Source organism: Bicyclus anynana, chromosome 20 (genome assembly GCF_947172395.1).
Source record: "Bicyclus anynana chromosome 20, ilBicAnyn1.1, whole genome shotgun sequence".
NCBI lineage: Eukaryota > Metazoa > Arthropoda > Insecta > Lepidoptera > Nymphalidae > Bicyclus > Bicyclus anynana.
In genome coordinates, this window is record NC_069102.1 from 7,528,704 (window position 1) to 7,546,973 (window position 18,270).

Here is an 18,270-nt window from a genome sequence, read left to right on the forward strand (position 1 = left end):
ATCGAGTTGTGCTTGGATTTCTCTGTGTCATCGACTCAGAAATTAGGAGATCCGTAGAAGAACCAAAAGTCACTGACATCGCTCAGTGAGTCGCGAAGCTGAAGTGGCAATGGACAGGGTATATAGTTCGAAGTAAAGATTGTGTTGTAAAGCTCAGTGTTGGTCGACCCCCACTAGATGGACCGAAGACATCAAGTGGGTTGCAGGGAGCCGCTGGACGGTGGCGGCACGAGACCGTGGCATTTAGAAATCTATGCAAGAGGTCTATGCCCAGCTGTTAATGATGATGATGACATAATTAGGGTACAGGCAAGGTTGCTGCCAAAATGTATAATATTAAAATTCTTCGCACACTGAAAATGCTTCAAATACGTCCAGTCAACGTTATTGCTGTTTAATAATACAAGGCGCTTTGCTTTAGATATTACACCTATTATTAATTCATACATTAATTTCATATTCACTGTAATAGGAAAAACAATCATAGATAATAGATAGGTAGGTAGGTAGGTAGAAGAGAGCATAATAGACAAAGTTTGCCGTGATGTTTGGAAGTACTAACAGCTGGCCTATTTACTATATTATTTGGTCTATAATAACAATCCATCGATCTCCTATTAAAAAGTGGATGCACAATCACCAACCAAAAAATGTCCCCACTCAATGAGTGCCAAACACAACTTCTTAGCACTCAATTCAAGTAGTCACATTTGCAAATTCAACCTTAAACTCAATCCTTAGGGTTGAATTTGCTCTGAATGTGGGATTTTATTGAATATTGGACTATATCTAAAGGCCTTTAGGTATAATTTTCTTTACCAATAATTCTAAAACTGTCAAAGGAAAATTGGCCAGTTTTAAGAGAAATTTTCTACATGATTGTGAGTCCTTTTATTTTAAGAGGTCAATGTAACCTGTTAAAATAAACATCAAATCAAAAGAGAAATGTCTGTCTATCTATTACTATGTAAACGTACGAAGGGTCGTCAGTAGGCACCGGATGACATTTGTAAGATATAATCTCAATTTCGTATAAGTATGTCAACTAACATAGATACGTCAATGTTAGTGAATTAACCTGCCAGTGGCCTAAATGCACTAATTTGGTCTCTATTATCAACTGATTGAAGTGAACAACAAAGTGTCATCTACATACTATATAATATACACCGTAAGTACCGGAAGACATTTGTAATTTGTATCATAGTATGTGGATGACATTTTGTCAATTGATTTGTTTTTTATTTTGATGGGTTGATAATAAAAACCATAATAGTAAATAGGCCAGCAGGAGGCCAATGTCCAGCAGTGACAATGATGACAATTAGTGAAATCCTTGTTTCATTAAGGAAATGGTCCATTACAGGTCCACTCTTGTACCCCGTATCATTAAAATTTAAAAAATACAGGGTATTTGTTAACATTTAAATAAGTCAATAAATGTAACTAAATAAAAACAAATAAATAAAATTTAAACCCAAGTTTTTGAGTTTTAACAAGATGGCGCCCTTAAAGCAACTATGACATGACATTTGACAGCAAACGTCAAAATGATTATTGCGTTGAAAACGCCGTCAATCCGCCATTGTTACCCTTATTGCACGTGTTGCATTTCTTGGGAGAGGATGAATATTATTTCGAAAGAATTAAACTAAATTCGTAGATTTGTATATTCGAAAATAGTTGAAAATTTTATTTCCTTTTATTTCCGCCACGGTACATTGACTGATCCTGGGATCCATACAATTTTGGACCATCTCCATTTAAGCAATAATTACTCTTTGAAAATTTTTCATCATTAATAATTATATTCTTAAATTGCGCAATTACCTACAATTTCACGGAGCGTTATTAATAAATCTCGATCTATTGTTAATAAATAGCCAAAACGTCATATTTATTTATTTACGCTCAAGAACGCATAATTTTTTACGTGCTCAATCACAATGTATGTATTATCGTCATAAAAGGTTTACTTTATTAACCGACTTCAAAAAGGAGGGTTCTCAATTCGGTCGGTATTTTTTTTTTATGTATGTACACCGATTACTTAAAGACGCCTGGACCGATTTCAAAATTTCTTTTTTTGTTTGAAACGGTATAGTTCCCATTTGGTCCCATTGCCATCGTGTTAAGGTCTGATGATGGAATCCTGGAGAAATGGAGGGGAACTTTCAAAAATTATATGGGTGTCTAGTGTGTTCGTATACTTTTCCATTTAGTACTTTTAAGCACTACAATTTCATGAACATGGCTCTTCTCACATGGCTTGATTTACAGCAGTTACCTTGTGTTTGGGCTTGATTAATTTGTATTAATGAGAACTTTCCACATAGATAGGTTGTGACTCTCATTTAGGGGTTTGGTGATGAAGACCAAGGACAATTAAGGGAACTCCTTAACAGTTTACAGTAACTACCTAGTGTTTGGCCTTGATTAATTCGTATTGCTGAGAACTTTCGACCTAGATGAGTTTTGTCTGTTATTAGGGGTCTGATGATGAAGACCAAGGTCAATTAAGGGAACCCCTTAACGGTTTACGGTAGCTACCTTGTGCTTGGGCTCGATTAATTTGTATTGCTGAGATATTTGTACCAAAATGGGTTGTGACTGTCATTAGGGGTCTGATGTATTCGTTTGAGATGAAATTTTACACTAAAAATGGAAAAATAATAAAAATTTTAATAAAAAAAATACAACCGACTTCAAAACCTAAAAACGTACCCACTAAACTAAAAAGTGAAAAATAACATCATGATATGTTCTGCCTGCTGATCAGTATGAAGGCGGTGCTTAGCCGGTGTTGTCTTAATTTAAGCCATTTCTGACAGGACCACATGAAACAACACTGTCTGCAAAATCTAAATCTATAAGATATTCTCACATGGCTTGAATTAATACATCACCGGCTTAGCACCGCCTTCATACTGATCAGCAGGTAGAACATATCATGATGTTATTTTTCACTTTTTAGTTTAGTGGGTACGTTTTTAGGTTTTGAAGTCGGTTGTATTTTTTTTATTAAATTTTTTTTTAGATAGTAACAGTTGAAGGAACAATTAGAAGACCCACGTGATGTTAATAGTACAGGATTTTTTTTTACTTTCTACAAGCTAGCCCTTGACTACAATCTCAGCTGATGGTAAATGATGATGCAATCTAAGATGGAAGTGGGCTAACTTGTTAAGAGTAGGATGAAATCCACACTCCTTTCGGTTTCTACACGACATCGTACCGGAAAGCTAAATCGCTTGGCGGTACGTCTTTGTCGGTAGGGTGGGAACGGCTCCCTGCAACCCGCTTGATGCCCTCGGTCCGCCTAGTGGGGGGTCGACTAACACTGCGCTTTCCAGTGCGGGGTCGCCATTGGGACCCCAATATCCATCGGCTCTTCGAACTATGTGGCCTGCCCATTGCCACTTCAGCTTCGCGACTCTATGAGCTATGACTCTATGAGCTATTTATATACGAGGTATTTTTAGGCCGCCTAAATAGAAACCGAGTTTATAATGGGTTTAGCCCCACGTGTTACACTCTGCTTTTCACTACGATTGCGAGAAAATAAAATAGTTTAGTTCAATATTCAATGATTTATTTTAATTGAAAATTAAATGTACAAAGTCTACAATTTTGGATATTATGGGAGATGCTTTTACCCGGTAACATAATTTCCGACTACTGTAAAGATGAATAATGAGTATGTGAGGTAAACGTGGGAGATAGTAGTTTGAAAAACTCCTTTCGTAAGTGAATCATTCGTTGTTGTTTTCTTCACTTATTAATTTTTTCGTAGGTAAGTATTTAAGTAAATGCGTCTGGACTTTGATGGTAACAGATTGAAAATTTCATCCATCTCCAAATTAGGATCACCATTCTCAATAGATGAAGATAACAATAACAATTATTGTTAAAAAATATGTAAGTTACGATTACAAAACAATTATTTTCTGAAAAAAAACCAAGTGTGTATTATTCACGCCAATTGTTTTTTAAATTCTTCTGCTTTTTAATTTTATTTTTTTACATGAGAAAAAGGCAAAGGTAAAGTAAACCGTAAAGGATGTCCCATGTCTTCAAATCTCGGTCTATTCGCAACTCAATAAAAAATAAATGAAAAAATTAACGCATTCCACTGACAAGAACGCTGCATTTCATTCCAATTTAAAGTTTTTTATTTATTTTTCAAAACAACCAGGGCGTACCTATAATGATTCTAATTTAGAATAAAACCTCCTCCATTTATAGGAGGCTAGTACTTGGCTATTACTCGTAACAGACAAGAATTAAAAAAACAAAATTACTTTAGCCCCTAGAGGCTGAAATGCTTGCTTAGCCCCGCTGTGGAGTGGTAATATGACAGTGTTTTTGAGCAAGAGTAGTGAAAATGCATTTTGTAAGTCTCTTTTTATTCACGCTCAATATGTGCTTAAGACACCCAAGCATATTTTTCTTGTCTTGTCTTGTCATTAAACGAAAAACGAAAAAAAATAATAGTAAGTGATAAATAGCAAGCTGCATCTGCTTTCAATGCCATGGTCCAATGGTCTATGGTTGGTCGCCGTATTTGTAACTGCCCAACAGAAAAATATATTTACCTATCTATACACAAGGCAATAATACAAACAAATTAATCACGCATTGTTAAAGAATTTAAATATAGAAATGTCACTAACCTTCGATAAATTTTGGCCGGTTAGTCCATTGAAATGTTACATTTTTTAGGCCTTAGGTACCTTGCGTTTTTTAGAGGACGCAATATAATTTTTTTGCTGTGTAGGGGAGGTAAAACCAAGTTTGTGGGGTCGCCACCCTTGTCCCGCGGCCACCATCTTGAAAATAAGGGTTGAAATGGTTTTTACGATATATCATACGAGTTCATACGAGTCTACATATCATAGTTTACAAAATATATCGTCTGATAAAAAAAAATTGTTAATATTTTTTTAGCGAAATTAAATTCTCTACAACTTTGGTTCAGTAACTTTTTGTCGAACTTTGGTTCAGTAACTTTTTTTGTCAATAAATAAAAAAGTTATAAGCAAAAATTTTCAGAAATTCCAGAAATATAATAATATATATTTTTCGATATAACTGTTTTGTTATCATTTTACGAAAAAGTAACATCAGACCATTTTTGTAGATAATTTTTTGGGAAACAACTTTTATATGAAACATTTTTCAATAAGTCAACAGCTAAGGTTTTACAGCGCTCCGGAGTGAGTACTATTTTTCAGTTATCCCGCAATAATCCAGGGAATTTACTTTGTATTAATCCAGGGTATAATCTATCTCCTTATAATTATAATAATTAATCTGAGTAGACTAGAATAGAATAGAATAGAATATCTTAATTTGTTTAAGTAATAAAATAAAATAAACAAACAGAACATACAAATATCTGGTCGTGGACAAAAAAGGTATCCACCTCAGCACGATGCCACAGCGAGCTGTGGCGCTGGTTTTCATGTGAAACCTTGTGTGTTCACGGACGTGTCTACGACTATGGTTAACTTAAAACTTATACATGATTACATATTATATGATTTATACTAAGTAAAATAAAATAATGAAACAAAAAAGAACAGAGTAATAAAATAACAAAATTAACATATACGGGAAACTAAATTAACAGGAAAAATTAAACAATAAATACGAGTCAACCCGTAAAGTGAACGATCTGCCGCCACCATAGTATTGTGGTAAGGAGAAAATATAGTATTACGGGTTATTTGTTTGCTGATCCAATAATAAAAGAGCTTTATATTTAGTCTTAAATAACCGTAATAGTAGATACATGGTGTTCGTGTTTGACGATTATGTTTTCCTGAGTACAAAATTGTAAACAAAATTCGGTTCTCGATTTTTTATACCTACTCACATTCTCACAGCGCCTGATCTTTTTAGACATAGTTACAAACAATGTACCTCCATATTATATTTTCGGTTGACAACAGCCGTCATTATTTTACAAAAATCATTTAATTGTACTATTTATCAATACCATAATATGATAGTCCCCACACAATAGACCAATTAGCAGCAATAACGTAAAATTTCAACGGATATTTTCAACAATACTTCCATTGTAAATTGCGTCAATGTCACTTCGCATTATTACTTATTATATAAAATCGACATCTATAATTTATAAATCGAATAACCCTTTAAAGTATGCCTCATACAAAGTGGCCAGTAATCTGGACATTCACTAACAGATTTTTAATTGAATGTTGAATCTATACGCACATTTACGACCCGCTAGACAGTAAACTGGCCAAGGTTCAATTCGGCGCGTTTTATTTGATAAATCGGCCAATTTTAAAGAAGGTGCTTATCCTGCCACCGTGCACAAAATTTTGGCAACAATCTGGCTGTTAACGCGATTATCAGTAATGTATTCACAAGTGTTGATGAAATAGATTTAGCTTTAAATAGAACAATTACATATACTCAAAGTAAAAAAAACAGGTCTTGTAAACTTTTAACGTTTTCGTTAAAACCATTTCAAAAGTTTTTGTTTCTGCCACCACAACTACCATCTACTCGTATCATTATCATCGTCTCCTTCAGCACCCCAGGTGGAGTAGTTAATTTTTTTTTTGGAATCCGCCAATGTAAATAAGTGGTCTTGTTAAACGAAAAAATGTTCTTTTAACTTTGTTTTAAATTAATACTTTTACTTTAAAACAAATTTTAATTTGTTTTAATTACTATGTAAAGTTTTTCTGTCTTAAAATAATTAAAGGCTGAATAGGAAATATATTTCTTATTTACAGTATTGTATTATTTTACAATCATTTACGTTAATTTGTAGGATGTCGTCAATATCCCATTTACTAGCCAGTGATGTTACTGTGATGATTAGTGACCGTTCACTACCACTGGCCAGTGGCTATTTTACTGGCCACAAGGAAATTTAGATATTCTCAAAAATTACGTACTTTAAAAGATTTTTTTCTGAAACATTTAACCAAATTGACATAACTAACTGTTTTTTAACAAAATATTAAGGATTCTACAAAAAGTTAGACAGTGCATTAAATTAGTGTTGAAGGTTATATCAGATATAAATATTATTTTATTTCACTGTATTTACAGTTACTATCGGTGAAGGAAATCTATCGGTGAAGGAAAACATCGTGAGGAAACCTGCATACCAGAGAGTTTCTTAATTCTCTGCGTGTGTGAAGTCTGCCAATCCGCATTGGGCCAGCGTGGTGGACTATTGGCCTAACCCCCTCTTATTCTGAGAGGTGACTCGAGCTCAGCAGTGAGCCGAATATGGGTTGATTACACACACAGTTACTATGCCAATATTAATAGCTCTGTTGTTTTTATCTACGGTTCCTATAAGACGCCTTCGTATGTAAAAAACAAAATTTCACACGAACGGAGTCGCGAATGTCCTAGGCTTGTATTATACTAAAAACCCGAACCTTCATCAGCATTTAATCCCATTTTGTCTGTAAGGTAAGAATCCTTACACTCGGAATTTAGGATTTTCTATGACTATGATTGGTCTCAGTAGTTGGTTGGTCCCTAATCCTAACTGATAAAGAGATCAGTGTTTAAAAAATCTTTAGCTTTATTATATTAGTATTATCTTAGTATATTTATTAATCTGTAGAGTTGCCGCTTGTGTAAATGAACACTTGGTCTCGATGTTTGTCTTTTTATATTATTATAAAATACTGGGTAGATTTTCATACGGTAGGTATTCAGATAGAACTCAGAAGAAACTTTAAGTTGTGTTGTCTTACAATGGGCATGGTAACTTTAAGTATTCAAAAATGAAAGTTATTAGGTCACGGAAGCCATGATAGCCCAGTGTATATGACCTCTACTTTTAGTTCGGAGAGCGTAGGTTCGAATCCGGTCCGGGACATGTGCGTTTTAAAAAATATATATCACATGGATTAAAAGTCGAAGGAAAAACATCGTGACGAAATATGCATTCCTGGGACTTCTCTTAATTCTCTTCGTAGTATATGAATCCGCGTTGGACCAGCGTTGGTGGACATATAGCCTAATCACTCAACAATGAGCCGAATATGGCACTTTAATGATGAATATGATTTATTTGGAATTTTAAGGATCTAAAAGCTCTTAGCTTCTTCGGTTGAAAATCCCAGCCAAATTACACCGGAGACAACTAATATCTGGTACCTACTATTTTTTAATTTTTTCCAAATTAAACAATCAAACTGAGTCATCAAAATTAAAAGAAAAAGAAAAATCTGTTGTCAGGGAAGTGTTCAAAATTAAATTACAAAAAATGTTCGACCCTCGGCAGATATAATGTTTAAATCCAATTTCAGGAAAGAGAGCACCTTCAATTAAAAGCCTTGGGGACAAAATTGCTTTTTATTTATAGCTCATTCACAAATTAGACCCAGTGTCAATGGCATCCATCTAATTTATAATATCATTACGCAATTTTCATCTTGACCGACTTTACAAAAAAAAATTAGGACGTACATGTACGTGTTGTCTGTATTACGTATAAATATTGATTGAAACACGTAGTCAAATTAGTCTAATTATTGGAATAAATAAAAACAACTTTGATAACATTAGGGCACATTCATCCACGAATTCCCAAGGCGAGCCATGGGAAGGTCGCAGTGTTAAGAATGAACGTGATAGTCTATTTCAGTATCTGAATAAACTAAGTTCAGCGGAGCAACGTATTCAAAGCGAGATTAATGACAAATTAAAAAGTAACAACAGTTACTTGATAGGCAGTAGTCGAGTAGAAGCCGACAAAAACAGTCGTTGCGATACTACTTAACTGCATAACGCAAGCCGCACGCGCTACGGTGCAGTCGCGACTGTCGAATTAAAAATAATAACTAATATACGCGAATTTAAAAACAAAATAATATATTGCATAGTATGTTAAAAACAAATGAACTGTTCATTGGCAATCTATAATCAAAATGACGTTACGGGTCGAAGTGCCCGAAAAGATCTTCAATATAGATTCTTGCAAATGCAAAACGTATGAGAAAGATATAAACAAAACGGAGAAAAAATTCAGCGGCCGTTTGAAGGAGTTTATAAAAAAAACATGGGCTCTGAAATCAAAAGTGACAGTGGAACCGTATGTAATATGTTATGTGCTACCGAGTGTTTTAGCGGGCTTAGCTGTGCAGAATTTGTGTTTAGAGAAGTCATGCCTAGTAAATTTGAAATACGACGAAGACACATGCAGCCACATTATGCAAGGTCGCACACACAATTATACGGAACAGGAGAAGAATGTACAGAAGATGGTAGCGGGAATGACAGCCTGGAGCTTTCCCTTACAGACGGCACTGCCAGGGATATTAACCCTTTTTGTGGGTGCTTGGAGCGATCGGACAGGCAACAGAAAGAACTTCATGGTGCTCCCAATTTTAGGAAAACTCATATCAATTTTTGGCATAATCATGAGCACAGTATTTTTCCTTCAGGTCGGATTAAACGAAACTGCTTTAATAGAGGGCCTCCCTCCAGCATTAGCCGGTGGTCGTGTTGCTATGACAATGGCTGTTTATAGTTACATCACGGATATAACTAGTGATACTGAACGGACTTTTCGTTTAGGTATTATAACCGCTATATTGACTCTCAGCAGGCCGATTGGACTCGCCCTTAGTGGTATAATGACGCGACGTTTCGGTTATTACGGCGTTTTTACTGTGGCGTGTGTTTTCTATCTGACTGGCTTTGTGTACATCCTTCTTAGACTCAAGGAGAAGAAGAAGAAGAAGATCGACAACGAAGAACCAATCACGGTGTTCTCCATGTTTTCGGCGAAAGACTTCGCAGCAACAGTGAACGTAGCATTCAAATCGCGCCAAGGATCGCGGCGCTTGCAAATAATATTAGTTATGTTTGCATACATGTTCATCGTGGGACCAGTTTTAGGTAAAAATACTTTTATTACTTAATATATTCAAGAGCGATAAATTAAGTAAAAGGTCACAAAATTATTACGACTCATTTGTAATATAAATTATATTCTCGGGACAAAAATATTTACATTATCAAACCTCTGTGTGATAAATTATTGTCGTAAAAACACGCCACATGCGTTCATGTAGGTAGGGTAATTTTATTTTCATTTTTTATGGCCGAATGTAAATTTCCTTTTTCTCTCGATGTTGATATGCGATAAACCTGCAATAATCTTAAGCATGATATCAATCGAAACAGCGCAAACTTTTCATAATTTAACCTGTGTGTCTAGTGGGAGTTTTCAATATTTCCATACTGTTACTAGCACGTCGACGTTTACGCAAATTTTATATGGAATTGAAACAGTTGTGCAGTAGTGCCGCTAGATGGCGCTGTTTCAATTCCTTAGAAATTCGCGTTTACGTTACGTGACAGTAACAGTATCAAACTGCCACTAGGCCCTCGGAACTAATGTTTTCTTCATTTTGCTTTGTTATCGATACATATTAATGAAATTGAAGTATCTGTCTGTGTATTTCAAGATATATGTGCTTTCTCACGTTCTCAGTTATTTACACGATACCAAACCAAAAACAAGCTTTTTTAAAATGTTTTTCTGTCTTTCTGTTTGTCGGGCTAGTTTTGTAAGCGCTGAACTGATTTTAACGGGACCTTCACTGGAAGATAGAGAAGGTTATGGAGCAACATATAGGCTACTTCTTATCCCGAAAAAACCATAGTTCCCGCGGGATTTGTGAAAACTGAATATCACGAAACGAAGTCGCGGGTCCGCTAGTTGTACGTAAAAGTCTACTTGGCTACCTGTACCTACCTTAGCTATTCAAGGGCGATTCTCTTTCTACAAACGCTAAAGCTTCAAAAACCAACAAAATGTATGGGAATGACAGATGCAATCAACAACTTGATCACGTGACCTGTCGATAGCGCTATGTCATTCCCATACTTTTTTTTTTGGAAGCGTTAGCGATTGTAGAAAATCGACGTGCCACATAGCTACAGGTCCAGGTGTCAAAAGCTGAAAACTTTTCAAAATGCTCAAGTATCTATATAATAGTGTGTTTAGATATACAAATATCGTACAGTTTCTAGACAAATCTAATATTTGTTTCCTACTTCATGAGAGCCGTGATAGCCCAGTGGATATGACCTCTGCCTCCGATTCCGGAGGGTGTGGGTTCGAATCCGGTCCGGGGCATGCACCTCCAACTTTTCAGTTGTGTGCATTTTAAGAAATTAAATATCACGCGTCTCAATCGGTGAAGGAAAACATCGTGAGGAAACCTGCATACCAGAGAATTATCTTAATTCTTGCGTGTGTGAAGTCTGCCAATCCGCATTGGGCCAGCGTGGTGGACTATTGGTCTAACCCCTCTCATTCTGAGAGGGGACTCGAGCTCAGCAGTGAGCCGAATATGGGTTGATGACGACGACGACTTCATGAATATTATATAGATTATTTTGGGACATTCGGACAATTCTAGCTTTATTTACTAACAATAAAGTTCAAGTATTATCACATAATTGTATAATGTGAACGTAATGTGATGATATAATATGAGAAATAAAAAAATAACATACCTAAATGCGTCGTATTAAACGTTAAAAATAGATCACGTTTGTTATGCTTTGTTTTTAAGTAAAACTTTACCTCATTAAACTTTACGCGCATAATTTAATCTTACGGTAATTAATAATAAAAATATTTAAACATGTTATTTCTAAATATTTTACTGCAGGTGATTAGTTTACTTGCTTTGCAATATGCAAAACCCCATATCTATACTTAGATTACCTGCTAGCAGACCTCGACGATTTCACCTGCGTAGTTCCCGTTCCGTTCATTATCAACCCACATTCGGCTCACTGCTGTGCTCGACTCTCCTCACACAATAAGAGGGATTAGGCCAATAATCCACCGCGCTGGTCCAATGTGGATTGACAGACTTCACACACGTAGAGAATTAAGATAATTCTCTGTTATGCAGGTTTACTCACGATGTTTTCCTTCACCGTTTGAGTATTACTTCATAATAATGTAGCTTTACATTGGTGAAAGAACTTTTTAAATCAGTCCAGCAGTTTCGGAGCTTATATGTAACAAATAAACAAACTATCACTATAAAATAAATCAAATCTTCGTAGTTTAGATAAACCTGAAGAGTTTGTTTCCTCTTCCTCTTTGAAGTCGGTTAAAAATGTGGCAAAAATGTATGTAATTTTCTAATCATAATTTACATTAAGCCGTGATAGCCCAACGGCTATAACCTCTGCCTCAAATTCCGGAGGGCGTAGGTTCGAATCCGGTCCGGGGCATGCACCTCCAACTTTTCAGTTATGTGCATTTAAAGGAATTAAATATCATGTTTCACAAACGGTGAAGGAAAAACATCGTGAGGAAACTTGCATACCTGAGAATTTTTTTAATTGGTGTGGTGGAGTATTGGCGTAACCCCTCTCATTCTGAGAAGAGACTTGTGCTCAGCGGAGAACCGCATCATACATATAGGAACGTAATTAAGATGGTTTACTTATCGTTAACTTTAGCGTTTTCTACGTTATGTGGCCATTATTCTAGGTAATAGTCTTTACTAGCGGACGCCCGCGATTTGGTCCACTTGAAAGTCGATGTAAACTTACAACTACCTCTAACCTACCCTACACTACCCCCAACGTACCCCTACCCAACCCATTAAGGCTCAACACGCGACGGAAGCTTAAAAAATGGAGTAAATTTTCCCGTTTTCCCAACATTTCCCTTCACTGCTCTGCTCCTATTGATCGTAGCGTAATTAAAAGTATACTATAACCTGCCCAGGAGTATAAGGAAAAATTGTACCAAGTTCGTTCAGCAGTTTTTGTTTCTATAACGAACATACAGACAGACAAAAATTTTACTGATTGCATTTTTTCAGTATCGATCACTAATCACGCCTTGATAGTTATTTTGGAAATATATTTCATGTACAGAATTGACTTCTCTACAGATTTATTTTATAGATTTCGTTTTATGCTCAAATTTTTGAAACTTCGTGGTGATAGATAAAACCATACAAGTAGTTTTATTTAAGTGCCGATTATACGCATCTTCCTTTAACACAAAGACATTAATAATAGACTGCAGGTCAAATGTTAGGATATTGATAACTCATAGACCCTATACGTGATCTATCAGTGTAGGTGAGAACGCATTGATAACACATTTACCAAATTGACGCACGTATTATGTTGTTTGTAACGCTTTATTATAAACTAGCGGACGCCCGCGACTTCGTCCGCGTGAAGTGAGATGTAAACTTTTAACTACCCCTACCCTACTCCTACCCTACCCTGCCCTACCCTACCTTACACCTACTCTACCCTACCCTACTCCTACCCCTACCCTACCCATTAAGGCTGCACACGCGACGGAAGCTTAAAAAATGGAGTAACTTCTCCCGTTTTCCCAACATTTCCCTTCACTGCTCTGCTCCTATTGATTGTAGCGTGGTGAAAAGTATACTATAACCTGCCCAGGAGTATGAAGAATAATTGTACAAAGTTTCGTTAAAATCTGTCGAGTAGTTTTTGTTTCTATAACGAACATACAGACAGACAGACAGAAAGACAGAAAGACAAAAATTTTACTGATTGCATTTTTGGCATCAGTATCGATCACTAATCACCCCTGATAGTTATTTTGAAAATATATTTCATGTACAGAATTGACCTTTCTACAGATTTATTATAAGTAAAGACTAGCTGACGTCGCGCAGTTTCACCCGCGTGGTTCCCGTCCCCGTAGAAATACGGGGATAATATATGATCTATAGCCTTACTCAATAAATGGGCTATCTAACACTGAAAGAATTTTTGAAATCGGACTAGTAGTTCCTGAGATTAGCGCATTCAAACAAACAAACTAACTCTTTAGCTTTATAATATTAGTATAGATCTAATTTGACGGTCTCCATGGCGCATTGCTGTCCGCGGTGGATTTACAAGACGGAGGTCCTGGGTTCGATCCCCGGCTGGGCTGATTGAGGTTTTCTTAAATGGTCCAGGTCTGGATGGTTACAAAGACGTACTGTCAAGCAATTTAGCGTTCCAGTACGATGTCGTGTAGAAACCGAAAGGGGCTGTGGATTTTCATCCTCCTACCAAGTTAGCTCGCTTCCATCTTAGATTGCATCAATACCATCAATTGGGATTGTAGCCAAGGGCTAACTTGGAAAGAATTTAAAAAAAAGAACTTATCTTTTATGTACATTTATTGGAATTCACACAACACTATAAAACCGTCTCGATTCGAAGTGAGTACCTACGGAAATTAGATTTTTATTTATTTTTTATTTGGTTTTATAAAATTTTGTATTGCGCACGCATTTTAACTTAAGGCACGATGTTCCGTAAAGTTATTTTTTTTTATTTGCATGATTTTATACCTCGGTGAGTACGTTACCCTCGGTCACTATCCTGAGCATGTGACAGGCGATAAATAATTTAACAAAGAGCTTAAGAGTGTGCAATATGTAATTTGGTGGTTACAAATGGTTTTGCAGCTCAGATTCTGGAAAAGTTAGGAGCCTTCGTTATGACTACACAAAATACACAATTTGTAAAACTTTTCTCGATAGTTTATTTTTTTGAAAAATACATGTTTTGCTCACATTTTGCTTTCAATCTCAGGAAAACCAACTTATTTTCATGAATTTTTGTTTTGTATAGAAAATTAGGTATACATATATCTTGAACATGGCCATTTTGTTTTTCGTTATGTTGTTTAATTTACTTCATCATATCATCATATCAGCCGATGGACGTCCACTGCAGGACATAGGCCTTTTGTAGGGACTTCCAAACATCACGATACTGAGCCGCCTGCATCCAGCGAATCCCTGCGACTCGCTTGATGTCGTCAGTCCACCTGGTGGGGGGTCGGCCAACACTGCGCTTACTAGTGCGGGGTCGCCATTCCAGCACTTTGGGACCCCAACGTCCATCGGCTCTTCGAACTATGTGCCCCGCCCATTGCCACTTCAGCTTCGCAACTCGTTGAGCTATGTCGGTGACTTTGGTTCTTCTGCGGATCTCCTCATTTCTGATTCGATCACGCAGAGATACTCCTAACATAGCTCGTTCCATCGCCCGCTGTGTGACTCTAAGCCTTCTTATGAGGCCCATAGTTAGCGACCAAGTCTCGGAACCATAGGTCATCACTGGCAACACGCACTGTTCGAAGACTTTTGTCTTCAGGCACTGAGGAATTTCGGACGAAAAGATGTCGCGAAGCTTCCCGAATGCTGCCCAGCCGAGTTGGATTCGACGGTTCACCTCTTTCTCGAAATTGGACCTACCTAACTGGATCATATGTCCTAGGTATATGTATTCGTCTACAATTTCGAGTGCAGCGTTCTCAACTATAACTGGGTGGAGCGATACATGAGCATTACACATTATTTTTGTTTTGCCCATGTTCATTTTCAGGCCCACCTGTTGAGAAACGCTGCTGAGGTCATTGAGCATGGTACTAAGGTCATCCAGAGTCTGTGCCATGATGACTACATCATCCGCGAACCGCAGTTGAGTGATGTACTCGCCATTGATGTTGATGCCAAGTCCGCTCCAGTTAATTTACTTGCAATTAGGTAAAAATGGTTTTGGCGCTCACGCCATAAAATTTGCGTCGCGCGTCAATCGCTCCGTGCTTTTCACTCACGTGAAAGCCATAATTCAGCGTCTCGTTTGCGCTTCGAATTTTATCCATATCGTACCGACGCGCTGCGCGCTCTTAAAGCGGCTTTACGATAGGATACAAAATCTATACTAATATTATAAAGCTGAAGAGTTTGTTTGATTGAATGCGTCAATCTCGGGAACTGGTCTACTGGTCTGATTTGAAAAATTCTTTCAGAGTTCGATAGCCCATTTATCGAGGAAGGCTATAGGCTATATTTTATCCCGGTATTCCTACGGGAACGGGAACCACGTGGGTGAAACCGCGCGGCGTCTACTAATTACTAATAAATAAAACATCGTATGAGATTGAAAGTTAAAGGCTTTTGAGTTTCAAATAACAACTAATATAATAAATGCGAGTATTTATGTTTTTGTGTTGCTCTCAAAAATGCCATCACCAATGTAACATTACATTATCAGCGAGTAACGTTGACTATATTTTATGCCCTCATTCCCACATGCTAGTGTAACACAAATCATTCAAATCTGAAAAAAAGCGAATATTATCTATTACTGTTTTTTTTTTTAACTTTACAAGTTAGCCTTTGACAACAACCTCACCTGAAGGTAAGTGATGATGCAATCTAAGAAGCGGACTAACTTGTTAGGAGGAGGATGACAATCCTCACCCCTTGCGGTTTCTACACGACATCGTACCGGAACGCTTAATCGCTTGGCGGTACGTCTTTGTCGGTAGGGTGGTAACTAGCCGAAGTCTCCCACCAGCCAGACCTGGATCAATTAATTAAGAAAATATCAATCTGCCCAGCCGGGGATCGAACCCAGGACCTCCGTTTTGTAAGCCCACTGCGCACACCACTGTGCCACGGAGGCCGTCAAAAAACTGTGAAATATCTATAAAGTCAGTGGAAGATTACTGCCTTACGGGCCATGCAGGTCAGTTTTGTTTACAGTTTCATACAATAACTATACCAAATATTGAGCATATTTTGCTATTTAAATGAGGAAGCATGTAATTAGATTCTATTACGTCTTATTCTATTTAAATATAGTAAGTGGGTCGCAGATCAAAGATCTCAAACGTTTGACAGTGGAGATCAATGTTTGTAGCGAGTAAATTAAACAGTAAGATAATTTTTCCACATAGAACTCAGCAAAATATACCTCATTTTATAACGCGAAAGTTTGTATCGATGTTTGTTTGTCTTTAACGCCGCAACTACTGAACCGATTTTGCTGAAATTTGAAATGGAAATAGATTTTACTCTGGATTAACACATAGGCAACTTTTCATCCCGGAAAAATTCATAGTTGCCGATTGATTTGTGAAAAACTGATTTCCACGCGGACGAAGTCGCAGGCTTTCGCTAGTGAAATATAAAAACGAGTGTACATTTAAGAATTCACTATGTACTTGGAGCTATGTTATTCTACATGAATGTTGTAGAATGATAAATATTCAAGAAATCCATAAACATTATCATTATATAATGTATTGCAGAAATAAAACCAATTTGTTGGAAATGATTCTAAGAGCCTTATTAGAAGGACTTAAGTCACTCAGCGGAATTATGCTTGTAGCTTGCCTATGTGTAAATTATAATAATGTATGATTTTTTTAAAAGAGCAACTATTGAGTTTCTTGCCGGTTTCTTCTCAGCAGAACCAGCCTTCCGAACCGGTGGTAGAATCTTTACAAATAGTCAACTGACGTATCAAATTGCGTACTTAAAACAAATGAATTTAGAATTTACCGATATTACTACTTTGTGATTTGAGCACAGCAAGCAGCAAAGTATATTACTCGCAAATCTTAATTACGATTTTTTCTTACGATTTGCTTCAGTACTACTGGACTGATTTCCAATCTGTTTCATCAATAGAAAGCTAGATTATCAACGAGTAACACGGGTTACAGTGGGAACTACGCGAACATCGCAAGCGTAAAGCTAGTAATTTATAAATGGTTTTGTTTAAATTATTATTGGACACTGATACAGGAAAATTTTAAATACTACGACCCATTTAATTTGGCTCTCAATTCTGTAGATAATAATTATAATAACATAATACTTATCTAAAGTTAATTCGGGTTATAAACACGACTAATTTTGTTAACGAGTAGGTAACTGCTCTTATTTGTTTAGTTATCTTGCTAAGATGTATAGTTATAAAAATGAGATATTTAACGTTTGTAGTAGGTACATAAACATTGTATTTACCTACCTAGAAATAGCTACGCCTAACTAACTACCTATTTTGAAGTCGTCAACAGTCATTTCGGATGATAGGATGATATTAATGTTGACGATAATAATTCTTCTTCTTCGTCGTCACACTCTTGACAGAGTGGTCGTGGTCGTCATTTGGGCGCGGTGGCAAGCCTCACTATCCGTCGCCATTCCTCCCGCAGTGTGGCTCTCCTAGAACATTCGTGGAGCGATCCATGGAGAGCGGTTTTTACTTGATCAGTCCATTATAATAATTAGGCATCTTTAATTTAACATCTTAGTCGGTACTGTAAATTGGAAATAAACTAGTAATTTTTGTTTATAAGCACTTATATGTATTAGCGGATGCCCGCGACTTCGTTCGCGTGTAAATCAATGTAAACTTTCACCACTTTAGGGG

General features: G+C 36.7%; 1 protein-coding gene across 1 annotated transcript in view; it reads left to right on the forward strand.

The window, feature by feature from the left end:
* Positions 1 to 8,739: 8,739 nt before the first annotated feature.
* Positions 8,740 to 18,270, forward strand: part of LOC112045181 (proton-coupled folate transporter) — a 35,828-nt gene continuing 26,297 nt past the window's right edge. Inside the window, exon 1 of the mRNA XM_024081271.2 lies at positions 8,740 to 9,912. Within this exon, the coding sequence (XP_023937039.1) occupies positions 8,940 to 9,912 (973 nt within the window). The 5' untranslated portion in view covers positions 8,740 to 8,939. The remainder of the gene's footprint in view (positions 9,913 to 18,270) is intronic.